We start from the raw sequence: 17798 nt of genomic DNA, 5'->3' as shown, positions 1-17798 counted from the left end.
TTTGGGATCATAACCAACAAGTCATTTTTATGTATAAAAAAACAAAATGCATAGCAAACGTGTTAAATTACGTCTTAACATTTTTTATTATTATTAAGTTTTACAAAACATTGCTAGAAATTGTTTTATCTACATTGTATGGAAAAAAATTCGGCTTAAAAATGAGACCTGAACAAGGATATGTGTAAAACATACAGACCAACGTCCTTTAATATGAAAGAGAAAAAAGAAATGGGTTGGCACATTTGTAAAAGTGACCTTTTCTCACAATATCAGTGAAAATAAAACGATACACAGTCCACATATGAAGCATAATTTAAAGTGAAATGGAGTTGCCAACAATAAAAGATTTTGAAAGCATTAGTGAAACTGTTAAATGAGTTTACAATAAGTGTTAATATAAAATTTTATTTTTATTATAGCTACAAAATATAAATGGATGCTGGAACTTGATTTAAGCTAGAAACCGCAAAAATCTAGATGGATCTTTAGATGGATTTTTCCAAATGTTAAATTTTACAAAAGGTTAACCTGGAAACAGCTTTTAAGACAAGTCTTAAACAGATTTTTGAGAAATGGGACAGTCCTTTAATTTTTATTTCGGTATTAGTTTCATTTCATGAATTAATCGTGCACAAGTTTCATGGTTGAGTAAAAACAAAAATATTTAAGTAGAAAAAAAAAAGTTCTAAATATCTTCATTAACTGTACATGATGGGCCTGGTTTCAAGTTCACTGCATCTTTCAAAAAACATCTGCACAGTGAAGGCAGTTAACATTGTTATTTTACAACAACCCATAACCTTAGTATACATTTACTCATGAGATGTATTGTAATTTTACAGACACAGTTTACCCAAGAAAGATAGCTACAGCCAATGTGCACATGTATAAAAAGAAACATTCATTCAAATTTGCCCAACTAAGTCCATACTGAAGCTTAGTAACTTGGACACCAAGACACAGTTCAGTCCACCCATTATGAAGGCTCTTATTCAAAGTTTCCAAGTCTGGTGTTATGAACTCTGCATCATCTTCCTTTTCTTAAGAAGTCTTTCCTTCCAATCGTCAGGCAATACTTCGAAGTTAGCGTTCTTTCCCGCTTTCCCTCTGTAAAGGAAGACAAATTACATATAGCTTGATTTAAACGTACTGCTTTGATATTAAAAGTAATTTAAACAACATTCTTGGCAGTGTCAAGAAATTTAAGTGACAGAGAATGAGAAAATGAATTGTGTGTTATGCTTTTATATGCTTTAAACTTACGAAGAAAGTTGCTGGTGTTTCCATTCTTCTATGCGTCTGTTGTTCAGTTGTTCTCGATCTTCATCACTGGAGCTCGACTTCTCTTCTTCATCTAGCTCTTTCTGAATGCTCTGCCACTTCTTCACTAGGGATGGCATTTTCGTTTTGCTCTTCTTGGTCTTTCCGAAAATAAGAGGCATTTCTCAATCATTTCCGATTAAAATGTAAACAATTTATATTTAGGAAAATATGTCAGACAGAAGAAAAATATGAAAAAAGAAGCAACAACGGAAATACATTTTTAACAGATGAAAAAGTTAAAAGAAAACAATTGGGGCAAAATGCTAAAATAGGAGGACAGACAAACAAAAGTTCAAACCTAATCTTCATCTACACCTACCTTCTCTTTCTTTAGTTTTTTTGTTTTATCCATAAGGATTTTGCTTGGTTCCAGGGTGCTGGGAGGAAGAGAAGCAGGAGGTGGTGGTTGGGCAGGTAAGGCTGGCATTGGTGGAGTTATGTTCTCTACAGGCAAAGAAGGTACTACTGCAGCAGTCATTCCCCAGTAAGTATTTCCAACCAGAACTGGAGCTGTAAATACATGACAGAAACATGAGTGCATTCATTAAAACAAGGTAATGAAGAAGTGTTTTAATGCAGGTATGTGTATTACTCTTACCAGCTGTGGCAGTGGACTGAGTATATAGAATGGGGCTGCTGCCGATGGTGACTGATTTGGTGAGTGGCCCTGATCCTGGTGCCTTGCGTTTCTGACATTTAGCCGCAACTCCCAAAGAAGCTGCTGCCTCAGCCGCCTGTGGAATAGTACAGGTGTCAAAACATGCTCCAGTGCAAAGCAAGTAAAAATTCCTCAAGATATTTTTTTTTTACCTTGAACTCTTCTGTTCCTGGAGCTGGAGGCTCGGACTCCTCATCCTCCATTTCAACTTCCTCGATCTCTCCGTCATCACTGAGGGGTGGTGGAGGGGGAGGAGGAGGGGATTCAGGGGGTGGAGGTGGTGGTGGCGGTTGCTCCATAGGTGGAGGCGGCGGGTCCTCTGGAGGAAGTGGAGGCAGGGGTGGTTGCGGAGGCAGGGGAACCGGCCAAATAGATTGGATGTCTCCCATGGAAGTTACTGTGGGGGATTCTTTAACTTAATAGTAATGTATTGTAATTCCTCATGTACTGCAGTTTTTATTGGAACCAATAGATCATGGCAGATTTGATATCATACAGCACTGATGTAAAATCTGGCATGTAGTGAGGAAGCAAGTTTAAATGTTTGTTTACGAGTATGATATTAGAGTGCTACGACTAAAGGGGAAGATTTTCAGAGAGAAAAGGCTACAATGTACTCATGGTGAAGTTCTCTTTCATTCTTTGCTAAGAGCTAGAAAGCAGTTCAAAACAGTCATGCAACGGTATAGCTATGCCGCTGGGGGAGGCATCTACTTAAGCATTTAAACATGGGGACACACAAGGCTACATGTAAACAGTATGCTGTTTTAATCACTCAATGATGATTTAAATAAATAAACTGTATATGCAGTAGATGTGTAATTTGTCATGTATCCATGCTACATTCAAGGCGCGCGCGCAATTTTTCTAACCATGTGTATTTGAATGTGCAGAATGCACCTGGAATTATTTGCCCTAATTAGTTGGTCCACAAGGTGGCAAAACTCACATTTGAGCTGTTGCTGTCACGAAGAAGCACTATAAGAAGATGCAATTGCCAGTTAATAACAGGAGATGAAGGTAAAAACAACAACAGTTGATGTGCACATCAAGAGCGCTTGTGTGAGGAGGTCAGGAGATACCTGCAATTGTATAACTTGAGTCTGAATGACTATAAAAAAACATCTTTATGGGTATAAACTCCTGAAACTCCTTATAGCAGTCATAGCATGCATGCTTGCTCCAACCTCCTGCATTTGGCTTTTGACTGCAGATGGCACAAGAATGATTTGATTACATTTTTAAACTAATAAAAACACAACATGGTCTTGGAAAATGTCTATGTAAACAATAGTAGGTAAGTAAGCACCAACTCAGTAACTCTGCACGCCAGTTAGTTCATGTTTAATGATCTATATTGAATCCGACAGCTTATCCCTGTGAAGTCCCTAAATCTAAGTAAATGGAGCAGCATGACACACTCACTAATGAAGTGGACCAATAGCAGTATGAAGGCGTTTAGCAGCCTGTGCAAAGTTTTCATAAAAGTTCATGCTGGCAAGCCATTTTGAACAACCAAGAACTCAAAAACCTTTTCGCTAGAAGTATATTGGAACCTTAACGACTAAGCATTTTGTTATTTTCATGGCACAAAGTCATCGTATGGCTTCAGAAGATTTGGAATATAGTGCACAAGTCGTACGGACCACATTTCTGGTGCTTGTTTGGCGCTCAACAGTGTACATTAGTGGATTTTGCCATTACCGATAACTAAAGTGGTGGAAAAAGATAACGATTCATCAGCCAATAGTTATTTTTAAACCGATTTATAGAATGTAAAAAAAAAAATCTTAGTCTTTCCTTACCATGATGGGGACAGACACTTAGTTAAGAGTCCAAAATTAACTAAAATCCCAAAGGTAGTCCATCGTGCAAACAAAATCCCAATAATAAACATAATAATTATGATTTGGTCCATAACATGGGACTTTTAACAAGCCCAAAATACTGCAAGGACTCTTATTTTGAAATAACAAAGACTTGGCTTCATTACAATGCTCTATATGTAAATATTTACCAAATTAAACCTTTATAGCCTATACATTCATAAAATTAAAAGTTTTGTATATGTATATTTCACCTAATGAGGTTTATTGATAAGGAATAAAAAAGTGAGGTGAAAAAAAAAAAATATTGGCAACTATCGCCATAGCTTTTTGCAGATAATCGATAGTGCCAAAAGCATCTATTAGCACGGTTAATCAGTAAAACAGAGGTATTGATCTATCTCTAGTGTGCATCCATTTTAATTGTATGGAAAAGAGTGGGTCGTGCATTCTGCCAAAATCCACAGAAAGATACAGGTTTGTAATGACATGATGGTGATGAAGTAATTTTCCCTTTCGGGTGAAATATTTCTGAACTACACATCAAGACACCGACCTGTTATACCACCAGCAGCATCTGCGGATGGATGGCTGGTGTCTCCAATGGCAGCTGTGGGCGGCAGGGGTGGCTTGGCTTCCTCTTCCTCCTCCACGACTGGAAAATCCCACTGGGAGGCATTGCTCCGCTCATTCACATAGAAGTACCGCCTGTGCTCTCTAGAGGTGGAGAAATAAACACAGGGAGACATCTTAATAACCATTCTCTTGACTATTTTCAAGGTCATGAGACCCATGGAATCAAAAGGGAAAGGGGCTCTAGTTCCATAATACTGGAATGTTGAACTGGGCTTCATTTGGAGCCCAGAGGTAGAGCCAGATTATAAGGGGTGCACTGATAAAGAACCCACCTTATAGTCTACAAAACAATGCAAAAACAAAAAAAACTCCAAGCCAATCCTGAAAAGTTTAGCAGCATTAAATCAGTTTCAGTTGCCATGGCAATACTCACAACCACAGTGACAAAAACCCCTCAATTAGATGCCTGAAGGGAGGCATCTTCAATAGAGGGTGAAAGACTACAGTTTTATTCAACAATCATCAATAGTGCATGGATAATCCAGTAAAAACAAACAATGAAATAGATTGGTCTGACCTTCAGGCTCCAAGGGCAAGGCATCGTCTTCCTTTATTGATGCTTGTGTGACATGCCGATTCGACGTGGTCACTCTGTGTCACTCATTTCTCCCATCATTTTGGGGCAGTCCTGTAAAGTTCAAAGCTCTCGCACGCGCAACCACCTTCCTAAGAGCTAGTAAACCCTTTTTGACTGATTTTGAGGGGAAGAGATGGGACTCAGGCCCAATTCTTTAGAATTCGGTTTGGTGGTCAGGCTGGCTCTTTAGAGACGCTCCCTTACAAGGTTTACCAAAACCTTGTCTTTATCCATACTCGTAAACACTCCCCAGTAATAAAACCAAGTGCAAATCAGTCGCACGTTTGTCATGTAGCGGAGGCAGTGTGGTCAATCATCACATGAGGAGGGTAAGTTTTAGGGAGGGGGAGTGATAAGGATATGAAAGGTAAGGAGCGCGTACCTGTCCCAGTGGCAGGACCAGCCTTTAGGAGTGGCGTTAAGTTCATAATGTTTTATGTGCTCTGCGGCTTCCTGCAGCCTGCGGCGGAGATAGCTTCCGTTAAGAGCGCCCTCTCGCCAGTCTGCGATCCGTGTCTGGAAGAGAGAGAAGACATCAAAAAGCAATTTCAATAAAGAGATCACATTAACATTCAGAAAGTTTTTTTTATTTACTTTATAACACTCCCATCCAGAATGCTTATTTTCAGCAGCAAGTAAACTGATTTCTTATCAAACTGGATAATGCAACAGAAATTGTTGACATTGTGAGTTTAATTCATACATTAACAGATTGCTCATCTTGTTCATGAAGTATGATGCATTGAGCACAGCTGTAATTCATGTACAGTAAAAACACTCTCCCCTGCAGGATGTTCATTATTAGAGGCAAAACAAATGATTCCTTGTCAAATAAGAATGATATATCTATTTTACTGGCAGTATAGCTCATCTGTGATCAGATTTTCTAAAGCTATGTACAGTTGTGCAGCAAACCAATAACGTTAGAGCGACAGCAGTAGGAACGCCCACAAGCGACACCTAGCAACAAAATCACTGACAATGTGAAAGGGGCTTCAACTTTAGACGGCTTCAATTTCATGGTCTGAGCTTACCTCAGTTTGCAGCAACAGCAGTTGAAAGTTTGAGATGGCTTTTTTGTCGATTCCCAAGAACTCCATTTTGCTGGTTAGTGTGTTGGCAAGTTCTCCAATCTGAAACTAAAGGCACTGCAACATGAGGAACTGTTAATGCAAACTTTTCCTGTCATAAAACAAGTTAAATTACCTTTAACTATGATCTGTAGGTCATTTCTTTTAATCATTAGGTTGCGTTCCGGTCATTTTGGCCCGGATGACTTTCTCACGTTTTTTTTTTTTTTTTTTACACTTAATCCACCTGGAATAAAATTCCTTAACTTTATTCACATAAATTATCTGAAAACACACACAGGACTATGTTCTTTAAAAAAAAAAAAAAAAAAGGTTTATTTTAATGTGTTACACTTGTTATTTACTGCTCCTGAACACTTACAGAAATATTAAGTGTTCAGGAGCATCCCAATCCTTTAGAGGAGCAGAAAAGTACTTGTCACAATGTGTGTCGAGGGCCCTTTTGTGCATCATCTTTCCATGTACACTCTGAGGAATATTTCAAGATCTACTTATATGTTGTGTTTGAGCTCGTCTGAATTGGGATAGTCTGCTGTAAGTTACGATATGTCATTGTCTATGTTAAATGTACATATACAGTTTACATACACCTTAGCCAAATATATTAAAACTCTCAGTTTTTCACAATTCCTGACATTTAATTGTAAAAACATTCCCTGTCATAGGATATTTAGGATCACAACTTTATTTTAAGAATGAGAAATGTCAGAATAATAGTAGAGAGAATTATTTAAGCTTTTATACCGTTCATCACATTCCCAGTGGGTTAGAAGTTTACATACACTTTGTTAGTATTTGGTAGCATTGCCTATAAATTGTTTAACTTGGGTCAAACGTTTTGGTTTTTTTTATGGTGATTTTGGAGCAGTGGCTGCAGCCTTTCAGGTTATGTCAATATAGGACTTGTTTTACTGTGGATATAGATACTTGTCAACTGGATTCCTCCATCTTCACAAGGTCCTTTGCTGTTGTTCTGGGACTGATTTGCATGTTTTACACCAAAATATGTTCATCTCTAGGAGACAGAATGCATCTCCTTTATGAGCAGTATAATGGCTGTGTGGTCCCATGGTGTTTATACTTGCAAACAATTGTTGTATGGCTTGGTTTGAGCTCTGACATGCACGGTTAACTGTGGGACCTTATATAGACAGGTGTGTGCCTTTCAAAATCATGTCCAATCAACTGAATTTACCACAGGTGGACTCCAATCAAGTTGTAGAAACATCGCCAGGATGATCAATGGAAACAGGATGCACCTGAGCTCAATTTTGAGTGTCATGGCAAAGTCTGTGAATACTTATGTACATGTGATTTTTTTTCATTTCTAATTTTTAATAAATTTGCAAAGATTTCAAACAAACTTCTTTCACATTGTCATTATGGGGTATTGTTTGTAGAATTTGGAGGAAAATAATTAATTTAATAAATTTTGGAATAAGGCTTTAACGTAAAATGTTGAAAAAGTGAAGCACTGTGAATACTTTCTGGATGCACTGTAAATAAAGACATACCTATCTGGAACGATATGAGGATGAGAGAATGATGACAGAACTTTCATTATGGGGTGAACTATCCCTTTAAAGTCCACATGAAACAGTTTTTGTCATATTTTTACTTCCAAAATCTGATGCATTTCCAAAAGAAATAGGAGATTCAACAAGAAAAAAAGGAATGTAGGGCAGGACTTATTTTATCTATCATAAAATACTATGATGGAGCCAGGTGGTTGGAGGTTTGAGGTTAAAAGGTTAGGGATTGGTGATATCAAAAGGGACAGTCATTTAAAAGTCAGAGCAATTTATTTAAATTTGATGAGATTATGAAGACAATCTTTATTTGGAGTAACGTGCACTGTTATAGTGCACATTAAGACTAGGAATGTGTATTAAGAATAAAGTAAATGTGTCAATTTTGACTTCATGTTGACTTTAATTCCTTCCAAATACCTTGAGGTCCTCCTCTTCCTTTTGAAGAGCTTTGGACACAATCTTCTTCTCATCTTCTTCCCCTTGCTTCTCCACCATTTTGGAATGCACTTGAAACACAAGAGGCTCTGTAAGTTTCTGATTCATGTTCTACACTTGTCTAGAAAACATCCAGGGATCTAGATAATCCAAGATTGTTCATCGTTTTGAAGTAAAGAGTTCCTTTAATTTCTAAGCACTTAAGATATAAAATGACAATCTTTACCATTGTCTGCGCACTCAGGAGTGCCCCATACTGCCTTGTCTGAGCCCCGGCTGCTCGAGTCAGGGCTTGGTGCACGGAGAAAAGATGTCTTCCATTTGCTGTTCTTCAAAAGTAAATTGCGAGGTCCTTCCTGACTGGCTTCAGAACAGGGGCTGGAACCACCGGCACTGCCATCTCCTTCCTCCAAGGCTCGAAGCTCAGCCTACAGAACAATGGACCCTTAACTTGTGGCAGCATTTTAATAAAGAACATTATTTTTTTAGTCTAACTAGATATTCAATGGCCACAATATTCTAAATATTCAAAGATATTCTATTCCTGCTAAACCCTTCTGGAAATACTACAGGGTTGCTGCAGGGTTTTTTTAAATCAAATTTAGGACTTGTTAAAGACCTTTTCAAGACCTGAACAAATAAAATTACTACTGTAATTAATACTCCCCAAACCAAAACAATCTCATAATAAATCATGTATTGCAGACTCTTACTTAAAACAGGCAGGGGCACACATTCAACATGGCCTTAAAATTGCATATCAATAAAACAGATTATGATTTACACATATACAGATGACTGATTCATAGCCCAGCAATTTAACTTTGAAATACATCAGGGACTCTTATTTTAAAATGCTTGCGCTTCACTGTTTCCAAATGCTCATTCAAACAAATAAGGGATATAAAATGTGCACTCCAACAATAATCTACAACATATAACAATATCAATTAAGTAAGAGTAAACATGGTCATATTTCATCAACAATACATCATCAGTTGATCATTAGTGATAGTTTGTCATACATTTCTGATATAGCCCAATGATTGTGAACTGCTCTGCAACAGCTGAAAACGTATCATAATTCCCATCTTTGACCCACAAAAGACCTCTTTAAATAAAAATAAAGACTTTTGTTGTATCATTTATGATATTATATTAAGACTTTTTATAACCTTTAATTTTGGAAAACTGCATTAAGGACATTTTAAGGAACCGCAGGAACACTCTACTCGCTAATACTGTATTCCGTTTCCAGAAATAGTTCACCCATCAATTAATACTCCTTCATAATTTATTCAGCCTCATGTCCTTTCAAACCTGTATGACTTTATGTGGAATAGAAAAGTTGGAAATGTTTATGAATTTCCTGGTGTCTACTTAATACATGACAGTGGATTGTACCTCACGTTAAGCTTAAAAAAAAAAAAAGGACCCAAAAGTTTAATAAAAGTAGTCCATGCAGCTCATGCAAAATATATATAAGTCTTCTGGTGGCATACGATAGGATTTAGTGATAAACAGCCTGAAATGGAAGTTATTTGTAGTGATTTTGATACTATTCAAGCACAAAATTTTTTTGCATGAATTATTATAAATATGACCACATTTTGATTAATATAAAAAATTAACATGTCTTAAAATTGTTTAAGTTTTCAAATGATGCAACTCACTTTTTTCCTCTCTAATGCTAGTTCTAGTTCCATGGTGTCCTCTTCTGCCACCTCCTCCTCCTCCTCGTCAGAAGATTCTGCAGAGTGGTTTCTGCTGCGCTGGTTAGCCTGGCTGTCCGTGTCCCGAAAAGCCGGGGAGTCCGAAGGTGGAGTCCCTTCCCCCTCCAGATCCTGGGCTGTTTCCGCTGTTTCCTCGATGGCCATTACCTTCTTTCTCCACTTCTCTTCTGCTTCCTTAACTTCCTCTGGGATGAGAGGACCTAGGAGTGTAGCTGCAACACCTCTCCTCTCCTCCTCCTCACTGGTCAAGGCCACAACACTCTCTATTACATCCTGTGTGGATAGTGGATGCAGAATTTCACATTACTTCAACTGACCAAATGCTCAGTGAAGAAGTAGAACAATAGGTATTCCAATCAGGTGTGATTAATGGGTTGTTGCAAAAATCTTGCCTTCTTTTTGGTTTCCCTCTTTGATGAGGGGGCAGCTGCAACAGATGGCTGTTCAGTATAAACAATGCTATGCTGAGCCACACCATTGCCGTTTACAGATGAACTGTGAAAAGTAATGTGAAATGAGATGAATGTGAATAATTCCAAAACATACAAATTGCACATTTCTATTCTACAAAATCATCACTCTTTTATATTTTGTTCATAGCTACAGTGGCCCCAAAAACCATGACACATAAGCCACTTAAAAATGTACACGTGGCATCTGATATATTTTTCTATGACATACATTTCTGAGCAATTTGTTTTTATTTTTAATAGTTGCATTAAGTCACCGGTCAAGATCACAAAGATGCAGTTCATCACATTAACTGTTACACGTTAAAATAAATGTCATTTGGTTTCATATTTTGTTATCTAATGAAATGACATTAGTTTATCTTTAAGTATAGCTTAAGAGTAAAAATATTTTCTAGGACCAGTGAATATTAATTTCTTCAAGAAAACCTTTTTTTTATTATAATTTAAAAAATCTGGGGTCAGATTCACAAAATGTTCTTAAGAAAATTCTTAACTACCATTTTCTTAATTTATAATTTAAGAAAAAAATAAAATGTTACGAATATTCTGTATTCCCAAACAATGCGCTGCATATAGCACTATCTTTCCGCGATCTTTAGAGATCATAAAAACAGAATTATAACATTAGAAAGCGGAGACTTTCTATTTCACCCCCCAAATCCACATCCCTAATGGAGTTAGGCACTGTGGAGACCGACTCAGCCACTCTTTCCCATTTACCCACCTCTTAATTTCCAACATACAATTATCAAGCTTCCCAAGGAAAACTTTTTCCTTACAGTAATTTTTAGACAAGAGTAGACAAGAGCCTCTTGTCTACTGAAGTTTTTGTTTCTTATCTTTTCCTCCATGTCAAATTAAAAGTTATTAAATGGTTTGAAGCAAGTATATTCTCATATGACTGTTAATGCCGTTAAACTATCACATCTCATAGACTTTACATAAAAAAAATTATGACAATGTCAAAAGAAAATATTTGAGAACTTAAGAATATTTCAAGAATTGCACTTACGAACTTCTTATAATTTATCCCAATAACTTTTTTGTGAATCCGGCCCCAAATCATCAAGATAACTGGCAAAATATTTGCAATATGCAAGTCTCTTTCTAAGGTGAGATCGCATGCTCAAAACTCACCTGCTTGCATAATGAAGACTCTGCATTTGGTCTGCCAGATAATGTGGGAGCTCCCAGGCAACCTCATTGGTGGTTGTATTCCAATAGTAGTAACAGCCTGTGTTTTCATCCCACACCTCCTGCCAGTCACCCATCTCCAACCCAACTATAATACCCCCAAACATAACAAAACAAGCATTAAAGGTGCACTTAGTATTTCTAATCCAACACACTGTCAAATTCTGCAAATATCTCCTCACAGTCTGCTAGCTGTCCGTCCTGTTTGGTGGGATGAAAAAAACAAAATGAGTATTTGTACACAGCCCTGGCTCTGTAAATGAGACAAAAACAAATGGATCATACTGATCCACACAACACTACTCCAGCCAATCAGCAACAGGTGGTGGTACACATGCACAGGATGGGGTCAGAGCGACGGCAAATCCATTTCACAGAACCCATATATGCTGTTGTTGTGATTTTAGATTTCGTAGCAGGAGAGTTGTGTCTGGAGCTGGTGTGCGTAAAACAGTCTCGTCTTCTCTGCAAGTTGTCTTAGCAGCAGCAACTTACTACATTTGGGAGGTGGAGCTTCCAAAGGAGCACAGAAGGGAGGGGTGTGTTTGTTTTGGCAGTTGATTTCAAATATCAACAGTGTTTCTCAGGGATTGATGAATGCACCTTTAACTTCTACATTTCATGTCTATGTAATAAGGCTGGGTGATAGGATGACGTTATCAGACATCCCTATGCTGATTGTGATATCTAACAAAGATCCCTATGCCGACTGCAACACTCAACTGACAAAATTGGGAAATGGCAAAACCATGGATCAAGGAATTTGTCAAATATAGGTGGCCAGTGTGCGAAACTAGCACCTGCCAAATGTGAAAAGGCCAATTTCAATACCACAGCAAAAATATGCTATTATAATGTGCTACTGAACACACCAGTTTAGTTCATTTTAATTATTCAATTATTATATATAACATTTATTCAACAGCAGTCTTGCTTGTGATTTATTCCTTAATTTGTATTATTGTTATCATTACAGTGAATATTACATTTTACTACACAGTTGTAATATATTTCAGGCATCTAGCATATATTTTGAAACATGCTTTTATTATGATGTGGAAATTTTGGTCTGAATCTTCACTTTCTGGATAAAGATTTTGCAACACTTTTAAGTCACGTCTGAAATCTCATCTCTTTACACTGGCCTTTGAGTCTAACTAATTAAACTAAATTAAGATTTGGAGTGTTTGTATTTTATACTTCTGGTGATTGAGTATGTGGTAATTTTAAAATGTTGTTTTCAATTTTATTACTGTGAAGCACTTTGGTCAACTCTGTTGTTTTTAATGCTATATAAATAAAGTTGAGCTGAGATTAAAGTGCAAATGCTGTGATTTAATTATATAAATATAGTTTACATGTGCTGCATGGTTCACAGTAGATTGGTGCTCTGCTCTGTCATCTACAACAACGTAAATGTTTCTCAATGTCTGTGGAGTTTCTAGTGGATGAGCGGTCAATTTATACAGTATTCAGCCTGTCCACAATAAGATTGCAGCCTTTAGCGGTTTAATAAATCACAGACATGTCACAATTTTAATTTTATTAATTCTCTTTTTCAGTGTAAAAGGTGTAACAGAAAACAACCTCAAAATAAGCCTGTGAGCATTTTAAAGCAGTTGTGTGTCAGTCATACTGCGCATAGTGCACGCTGGTACCGGACTGAGTCAGTGCTCTGTACTGCAGAAACACTGGTATTGTTATATATATATATATATATATATATATATATATATATATATATATATATATATATATATATATATTTTAGGTATCGACTCAGTACCGAAGTATCAGTACTTTTGACAACACAATACTAATACATTTTTAAAAACAAAAGTTGTTTTAGTTAACTTTAGTTAATGCACTCTGAACTAATATGAACAAAGAAAACATTTATTTTTTATAAATTAACATTAAGATTAATAAATGCAGTGAAAAATATACTGTTCACTGATAGTTCATGATACCTAATGCATTAATCAATGTTAACGAATGGAATCTTACTGTAAAATGTTACCAAAAAGACAAAAAAAAAAGTTGTAGCTTATTTGACAAAGTTTCCGAAGTTCATGGAATTAAATATACTCATAAGTTTTGTTTGTGGTAAACTAAATGAGATCCCAATTTAGTTTGTGAATTCTTTGCCATGTTCCAAAGGGTGTCCATTTTTGCAGTCTGCCCTTTGTCGCATGCTGGTATATTTTAATATTCAGGGCCCCTCAACTAGATTTATGTGAACCTTAACATAACGTATGCAGGTGAACTGTGATTGGTTGTTTTCACAAGTCAATCAGAATACAGCTCACAGGTTCTTTTTGAGGAAAACACCAATATATCAGGCTTAAGAGATGATTGAAATCAGGACATCCACCAATGATTGAAAATCAGAAAACTGAAGTCATTCTCTCCATGATTCTATTTAGTTGTCATTCATATTGTAGTGGACATTTATAGTTTCAGTTTAATTTTGAAAACTTTTATTATTCATTTTGTTAATGAAAATATTTTTTCACTGTTAATTTTCATCTTAGTTTACGATAAGAACCTTGATGCAACCCAACAGATTATTCGAATGCACATAACCCAGCTATTGGAGATCTCACCTCCTGCAAGGGAGTACTGCGTGTTGTATTGAAATTCTTGTGTGGGGTTGTTCTGATCATGACCCTGCTGGTCCATTTTGGGTTCAGGGCGAGGAGGGGTTGGGGCTGGAGCACTTAACTCAGTCCCTGATTCATTTGTCTCGGTCGGCTGGGTGGTAATTGCATCAATTTCCTGTTGGAATCACAAACGAAATGTCATGCCATTTTTTTTCTGAGATAACAGAAAAGTGTAAAGTTTTAAAAATACACTTGTTTTGTCTTATTTAGAAGGTGTACAAATATAAACCATTGGATATTCTGTAGCGTTACTCACCGCCATAAAATTGGCAAGTGTGCTGTCGATGTCTCCAGATTGGTTATGTTTTGCCTTTGTGGCAGGTGTGGGGTTCTCCGCCGCATCTTCTTCGTCACTGTCTTCATATGCTCCGAGTAAAGACAGGCCCTCTGCAAAACAAACACACAATGCATTAATCATCACCACAGTTCTTTCATTATGATATCTCTATTACATTTTAATCCATTTTACATTATTTTTATCCCCAATTCCCACAACTTAGTAGGTCCTTGTGGTGGCGCGGTTACTCACCTCAATCCGGGTGGCAGAGGTACATCTGCTTCTGAGACCACCAATCCGTGCATCTTATCATGTAGCTCGTTGTGCATGACACCGTCAAGACTCCACATGTGGAGGCTCATGCTACACTCCGCGATCCATACACTAATTACCAAACGCCCCATTGAGAGCGAGAACCACAAATTGCCACCACAAGGAGGTTACCCCATGTGACTCTAACCTCCCTAGCAACCGGGCCAATTTGGTTGCTTAGGAGACCTGGCTGGAGTCACTCGGCACACCCTGGATTCCTACTCGCAACTTCAGGGGTGGTACTCCGTGTCAATACTCAAAGAGCTACCCAGGCCCCGCCATTTAACATTGTTAAAAATAAAAATAATATATTAAAGGAGCACGCGGTACATTTTTGAATATGTCATCTTGGACGTGTCACCTATTGGTGTGAATGCAGTACCACTCAAATGCAGTAGTTTTAAGTTACTAATGCCAATGTAAAAGTTCACTATTCACAGTAAAACAGGATTAGTTTAATCAATGAGTCAAACTGTCCAATAACAGGGTGGTTACTGAGATTATGCAAATACTATTTAGTTGGTCATGTGATTCTAGCATGGCAGCCCTGATGAGGGGACCCTCTCCATGTAGAATACAGCTTTTATAAGGTACCTAATTAAACTGATGTCTTCATCTCATATGAGTGGTCTTGACACATGTTTCAAAATTACAATTAATTTATATAGAAATAAAATATTTTAAATGAGGAAAACATACTGAGTGCTCCCTATTTTATAATTATACATAAAAATACATAAATGTAATATAAATATAATATAACATATATTACATAAGAATAGTAAATACATAAACGTATATTATACAACTGTTCCCACTAAATATTCTTTATTGAAAACAAGCAGGTATAACTTACGTGTGGCCTTCATAGCCGGGGTATTCATTAACATGTTCACTTCTCTGGGGATTCCCTGTCCATCTGTGTTACCCTCAGGTTCGTCTACAAAAGAAGTCAGACCGTTTTTACCGTTATAAAAAACATTTTTAATTACCCAATTGAACCAGAAATACGTGTTAATCAGAAGGGGGCGAGATAGCATGCAAGCTAGCGCTTTGTCTCAAGCCCTGCGGCAGCGGTGTTGCGAACTCTGAATATGGATTAAAAGTAAAACTTATTTAAAATTATCTTTAATGTATCAAATGAAACCCAGTTAGATTGTTAAGCATGTTTTTCCTTTTATATTAAAGCCATAAATAGCCTCTGACATCACATCAAACATATTGGTTCATCGGTACCGGTTGCTAATGCTAAACATAACCGGAAACGGTGATTAAAAACCAATGAACCCAGCCACACTATATTTACGACTATTAAAATCAACTTAATTTATATAAGAGCAACACATCTCTCATAATAACATTATAAGCAGCCAAATGTAACAATTGTCAATCAGCTTACTGTAAGATAGCTAGCTCGTTTATGAAGACTCGTTTTCCATTCGCCTCAGAAGCGTGTGATTCTCTTGCAACGATTCGCCTCGCTAGTACTGTACTAATGACGTGTTACAAATATGTTCTGGTCTATTTTTCGCCTACCTTCGGATCCAGAGCCAACTCCGTCCTCTCTTGCTGCTCCCGTGGCGCTGCGGTTTGGTGCTGGCGGTGAGAGCTGTAATATGGTTCTCCTGCCTGTGCGAGTCTTCTTCCCCATCACAGCCGCTTCTGTTGCTGGTAATAATGGAGCAGCGCTCGCGATTAGAGCTCTGTGTGCTACTGATCTGTCTGTTCTTTCCAGATGGCTGATTGACTTCTGATCCTTCAAAATACAAGTCCATATGTAACTTCAGGGTTTCGTCGGTTTTTCCAATAATACAAATGTATTCACGGATATGTTGCATAATACAGTAGAATAAATTACAAGTTTAATACATTACAGAACTAGCAAAACATATTTTAAATATCTTATTATGTTCCATAAAAGGCAACGGAGGACTTTGAATTTGTCGTGTTGAGCAGATATGCTTTGTGATAAATTAATAAAATATTACAATGAATTTGTCAAATTGAAATTTGTGTGATAGACTAAACTATTCCCACGTCTGGTAAACAAATCATGATATTTATAATTATTTTATATGTATTTATAATATTATTACATGGTGTTATTATTGTTACATATTCACACTAATAATTTGCAGTTAAAAAATAAAAATAACCTAAAAAAAACTACTTATATAGCATTAATTGCAAATGATTTATTTGTAGTGAGCAAGATTTATACTGAGATTATGTTTAATTCACTTTTCATAAATGCATAATCAAAGACATATATTTAGGTATAGGGATGATGGGGACATGTCCTTATCAACTTTCAGAAAATCTGAAATGTTCTCACCAACAATTGGGCAATTTTACCACAACATAAAATACGTCACATTTTAACAACTGTTAAAGGTACTTAGAAATATTTTTTTTACAAATTATTGGACTACCACCCCTGACGTCGCAAGTTCGAATCCAGGGTGTGTTGAGTGACTCCTTAGCAACCAAATTGGCCCTGTTGCTAGGGAGGGTAGAGTCACATGGGGTAACCTCCTCGGTCAGCATAATGTGGTTCTCGCTCTCGGTGGGACGTGTGGTGAGTTATACATGGATACCACTGAGAGTAGAGTGAATCCTCCACACACGCTGCCACTGATAAAGATGCACGGATTGACGGTCTCAGAAGCGGAGGCAACTGAGATTCGTCCTCCGCCACCCAGATTGAGGCGAGTCACTATGCCACCGCAAAGATTTGAGAGCACTTTGGGAATTGGGCATTCCAAATTGGGGACAAAAAGGTGACATAAAACACAGGCAGATTACCATTGGTATTTTACATCCTATCCTTAAAATTATTAGATTTTAAAAAGTATATATTTTGTGTACAAATGTTCCCCTGTCAAAAAATCTAAAACTACTGGAGTGGTGGTGGCACAGTGGAATAAAGCACTAAACTGTTAAGCAGAAATTTGTCTGTTCGATCCCCACAGCCACCACCATTGTGTCCTTGAGCAAGGCACTTAACTCTAGGTTGCTCCGGGGGGATTGTCCCTGTATATAATATAATATCCTGAGTTTTGAAT

At 37.2% G+C, this 17798-nt stretch overlaps 1 protein-coding gene across 2 annotated transcripts; it reads right to left on the bottom strand.

Annotated features, from left to right (window-relative positions):
- Positions 1-74: 74 nt before the first annotated feature.
- Positions 75-16464, bottom strand: LOC127640616 (formin-binding protein 4-like). Of its 2 annotated transcripts, none has more exons than XM_052123272.1 (17): positions 16270-16464; positions 15590-15673; positions 14401-14531; positions 14088-14259; positions 11425-11569; positions 10207-10309; positions 9755-10087; positions 8308-8509; positions 8064-8152; positions 6058-6162; positions 5406-5539; positions 4367-4527; positions 2137-2381; positions 1925-2060; positions 1646-1836; positions 1267-1424; positions 75-1110 (listed from the first exon to the last, which is right to left on the bottom strand). In XM_052123272.1, exons 1-17 carry the CDS (start codon positions 16382-16384, stop codon positions 1017-1019), a joined length of 2598 nt encoding a protein of 865 aa, XP_051979232.1. In that variant the 5' UTR covers positions 16385-16464; the 3' UTR covers positions 75-1016. The 2 variants fall into 2 exon arrangements, with proteins under 2 accessions (XP_051979232.1, XP_051979233.1); XM_052123273.1 differs by lacking the exon at positions 16270-16464 and adding an exon at positions 16133-16240.
- Between the last annotated feature and the right edge of the window lie 1334 nt (positions 16465-17798).

The sequence above is a fragment of the Xyrauchen texanus genome, chromosome 49 (assembly GCF_025860055.1).
Source record: "Xyrauchen texanus isolate HMW12.3.18 chromosome 49, RBS_HiC_50CHRs, whole genome shotgun sequence".
NCBI classification, from domain to species: Eukaryota; Metazoa; Chordata; class Actinopteri; order Cypriniformes; family Catostomidae; genus Xyrauchen; species Xyrauchen texanus.
Note: the sequence above shows the minus strand (reverse complement) of the source record. Positions and strands in the feature narration are given on the sequence as shown.